General features: G+C 34.8%; 1 protein-coding gene across 1 annotated transcript; it reads left to right on the forward strand.

The window, feature by feature from the left end:
- The first annotated feature begins 756 nt into the window (after window positions 1–756).
- On the forward strand, window positions 757–4,368 carry LOC131011886 (uncharacterized protein At4g08330, chloroplastic). Its single transcript, XM_057939776.1, has 2 exons — window positions 757–1,195; window positions 3,661–4,368. Exons 1-2 carry the CDS (start codon window positions 1,116–1,118, stop codon window positions 4,058–4,060), a joined length of 480 nt encoding a protein of 159 aa, XP_057795759.1. The 5' UTR covers window positions 757–1,115; the 3' UTR covers window positions 4,061–4,368.
- Window positions 4,369–4,701: the final 333 nt, after the last annotated feature.

Consider the following 4,701-nt stretch of genomic DNA (forward strand, 5'->3'; position numbering starts at 1 on the left):
ATTAATTTTAACATTAACAAATTATCAAAGGATAAATATAAATATATTAAAAAGTTACTTGTATAATTTCTTTTTTCCAATGACTTTTTTAATCTTTATGTAAAATTCACTCAACCTATATAATTGAAACGAATGGAATAATATTCATCATTCACTTAAGAGTGAACCATTAAGACTTAAATCAATATCTCTAAGCGTGCCTTATTTTTAATTATAAATTTATCATAAGAAAATTAAGGATAATAAAGAATAAGAAAATTTCATCAAATTTTAGTAGTCATCACTTTTTTTTATCATATTTTTTCTAAAGTGAAAAAATATGAAAAAAGTATTACTCATTTGTCCGTCCTACTAAAGATGATTCGTTTTTTCATTTTGGGTCGTTCCTTATCCAATTTACAGACTATCGTTAATTTTTGTGCCAAAAAAAAAGGACTGAGTGAATATGTAATATCTTTATGATATTATTATCATAAATTAGAGAGATAATAATAAAGAAGGAACTGCCCAAAATTATTCATCTTATAAAATATGTAAAGAAATTAAGAAAATAATGAAAATATATAAATTTCATACTTTTCATCAAAGAGAACGAACACTTTCTGAATGGATCCGATGCTTCAAAAAGAAGAAGAGGTAGTAGAAAAAGGTAATGTTTAAAGATAAAAAAGGAACTAAAAAAATTGTTAACTATATATGCAAAATAATTTAATTATTTTCTAAAAAGTGCTTTCCTCAACAATATTAGAAGACCTTTTTTTGGTAATAATATTGCAATACAAGTAAAAGGTCACCTCCCAAAATTTCAGGCGAATCAAAATTAAATCCACCGAGATCGAGGCAGACACATATACCATCACAGGCATAGTCAATCCCAAACCTCTCTCCGGTTAGCTCCCCTGCAGTGACTCCAGTGGCACCTACAATCGCCCTACAATAACACAATTATCACAAAATAGTCACAGTAGAGAACCCGCTCTGGATTCTTACCCAGGTAACTGTCATTGGATCCTCTTTGTTTGTTGCAATAGACGCCGTCTTAATTTAACTGTCGCTTTTAACCCCAACCAACGCCGCATCGGTTTCTCCGCCGCCGCCTCCGTCTATTACTACTCATGCAGACTTCCGATGGTTATTCTTCGAATTCTCAGTTTTCAGCCTCGTTCGCAGGTTCGCGGCGAGATGTTACTTACAGGTCAGCGATGACTGCAATTACTTGTGTGTTGATGATATTTTCATCTCCTTTCAATTAGATTGAGTGAGAATTTGGGGTATTGTCATTTCAAAAACCGGTATTTTGGTCTTGGTTCAGGAATTAGAGTCCTGATTGTTATCGCTGGATACATTATGACCGTGATTTTTGAGCAGTTGTGCCCTTAGCTTGCTTGTATATGAATTATGAATATGCTGGAGTGCTGAATAATTTTTTTTTTGAGGTTCTAGGTTTGAATAATTAGTTGAAATGAGATAAATTTTACTGAATTGCATATCAAGGAACCATATTGTTGTTAGAAATAGTGCTTAACGTCACAACGTGTACTGCAGTGCAAACGCAGATGATACCAAACACAGAACTAGACGCACTTGAGGCCACATGACACAAGTGATTCGAGTACATAGGAATTGGTTGTTATTATTATTATTGTTGTCTCAAAGGAAATCTGGTTTTGGGTCAATTTTCTAAAGCCTAAGTGTACTATAATATTAATGTTCTTGGTTGGAGCATGTAAATGGTGGACCATGGCCAATGCATTAAATTATGAACTTAGCTATGTTTTCTTTGAATGGTCTATCAAATAAATTTGGGGATGAGAAGTTATTTGATGGTTTGATGTGGGGTTCTTAAGCAACAACGTGTAACTGATGTTTCTTATTTTTACCAAAATGTTTTCTTTCTCAAAAGCTTGCAAGTATTCTAAAATAACTAGCATATGTAAGTTCAATGCCACACTTTCTTCAAAAAGTGGCCCATTCTCAAGATTTAGCTTCTTCGGTTCTTCCTAAGAGTACAACTGAGTAAAATTTGAGATGATGCCAGACACAAGGCTATATAGGTGGTTTTGGCTCCAGTGTTAACATGGGCAGCATAATGTGTTATTGAGTGAGTGGTTGTGTGTGTACGTTGGGGAAGGGAGTGTAGAAAGTGGGGACCGTCAAATTAAGCACATTTGGTGTCAAAGTTGAGGTTTTGTTGTGTCATCTGGGAAGAGCGTTGGTTTTTTTATTTTCTTAGGGCCACAGTCCAAATTCCGGTGTTGGTGTAAATTGAAATACTTGAAAATCATTTATCTTGATGTTATGAGCTAAAAGAAAATTTTGAATGAGACAACTTATAATGTGTCTTAAATTTGGATCATACTGTTTGATGTGTCTCATATCCTAAAGACATCAAAAAATGAGTCCATACCTTCAGACCTTTCTTGTGTCTGTGTCTACTGTATATTTTAGCTTTGTTTCCACACTGTTTGAATGATGTGGACTTTGTAACATTGATCATACTTTCACGGAAAAAACTCATATGACATCAGTTTCTATGTAGAAGCTTTAGAGGGTACATATTCTGGGAGCACCTTGCTATTTCAAGGTCAAAGTTCTGTTTTACAAGCTCCAAGTCATCTCAGATAATATAACACTAGTGAATCGTACATGTCATGTGGGAAATTGCTGATTCTTTCATTTGAGAGCAAAGAAGAACTTGTATCAATATGCATTGTCAGGATAATGCATATTGTTTGTGAAAGTAGAATAGATCAGTGTTTACAAATGTGGGCTACTCTGCAGTGGTCAAAGGTTGGTAAGCTATGATAAGTTATAAGGGTGAGAGATTTTCAAATTCCTTTGAATTGATGTCTACATGGATGCAGAATATATGTCATGAAGTGTGGCCACTGTGCTCATATTAAGAATGAAATAAGGCCCAACAAAGACGAGGATTGAACTTCTGGGCATCAGAAAGTTGCAGTCTGCTGAGATTATAATTTTTTTTTTGTTTTGCCTATATTGATCATCCATTCATCCTGAACTTTTAGGAGCATTTTTTGGATTGCACAAAATGCCTACTTTGTTAGTGAAATTTATAGTTATGAAGACAACAGCTGGATTTTCCCAATCTGATAATGAGCTTTACCATATCCAGTAGTTTGTAATAATTCTATTCAATCAGTTTCATCATAAAATTTTCTTTTCCAGTCATTATGCAGATTGGGAAAGAAATTTTCATATCTACTATGCGTACCTGCACAAACACAAACAATCCTCTTTCTCACAAATAAATGTATATGTATGTATATGTAATATGTGTATGTACATACTGTCCGTTTGGTTAAGTTGATTTGTTGAAGATGAATTTCTTCCATTCTCATACTTCAGAGAAGATTCTGTTTCTAACTAACTAACTAACTAAGGTTTTATAGTATGAGAATCACTACCTAACTGGACAATTGTGTTTGTTGCTTTAATTTTCTTTTATTTTAGTGAGTGGTGACCATTAATCAATTGTTCAGGAAATGTTTCAATTGCCAACTTGAAAAAATTGCATACTTTGCTTTGAAAAGATTACCTGAATGATGCATTCGTAAGCTTTTATCTCAATTGGGTTTCGCATTTGAGCATCGCATGTGATGCATTGGGTTGAAGTGACATTACTGTTTTCCTCTGCAGCTGTGGTTCCTGTGGCTATGATTTAAACCTGAATTCATCCAGTCGGAATACATCTACCATTGGTTCCAAATATGGTAAATCTATCAAGAAAGGGATCATATCATTTTTCTCAATTGATGAGAGCCGATTCAGTCAGGTTGAAGAATTTAGTTGTGTACCCTACTTCATCTCCAAGCACTCTTGGGGTATTTTCCGTCGGAGAACAAAACTCCTATGCCGGAAATGTGGGAACCTTATTGGAATTGCTTCTGACCTGAACAACGCTTCTTCCATCCACCTCATAACAGATGGGTCAGATTCACCCTCTAGCAGTGAATTCTCCAGCAAGAGAAAGTATGACATCAGGATTCGTTCCTTGCAACCTAGTTCAGCTGGTTTCGGGACGCCTCTTGTCTCATGATGGTCTTGTGATGAACTGTAACCATATAAGCATTGAAACAAATGCTTTACACGGTGAAGAAGTCATGTTGGACCCCCACAATCCTTGATGACAAATTTTTTTCTGCGTAAGTACGAAGCAGAAGGTAAGTTGCTTGTATAGAATTTGGGTTTTTCCGTATTTCTATTTCTGCTTAATCATTATTAGCAAATTCATATGTGGTCGAGTTGAATGAATGATAGCCGATGTGTACAAAACTATGAAACCTGCATCAGATGTGGGGATTATGTTGATGGTTGGAATTCAGTGATTTGTTCATTGTTTGTTGATTCAATGTTTGTTGATCTACCTGTCCAGAACGTCGATTTGTTGCTTTCGTTCGACTTGTCAATTTTGGTCTCGATTAATGGCATGCGCAAGCTTTGGTCTTTCTTAGGGTTCTTAATCTTGTAGGTATAACCGTATAAGGTGCTTACGAATTCGAACTAACTACTAATGAAGCTTATTATGTTGTATATGCCAATGATTTGGTGATGAGATAATGAAACCTCCCTCACACTATCTATTGCTTGTGTGTTACTTCACTTTGAGTTTATGAAAGGTGATTTGTATTCTATGTAAAGACAAAGTGATTGCTACATACTTGATATCAAATTGTTTAA

Source organism: Salvia miltiorrhiza, chromosome 2 (assembly GCF_028751815.1).
Source record: "Salvia miltiorrhiza cultivar Shanhuang (shh) chromosome 2, IMPLAD_Smil_shh, whole genome shotgun sequence".
NCBI lineage: Eukaryota > Viridiplantae > Streptophyta > Magnoliopsida > Lamiales > Lamiaceae > Salvia > Salvia miltiorrhiza.

Coding starts and splice junctions, on each gene's coding strand:
- LOC131011886 (XM_057939776.1), top strand. CDS start 1,116: ATGCAGACTTCCGATGGTTATTCTTCGAATTCTCAGTTTTCAGCCTCG. Junction 1,196..3,660: donor CGGCGAGATGTTACTTACAG/GTCAGCGATGAC, acceptor TTTCCTCTGCAG/CTGTGGTTCCTGTGGCTATG.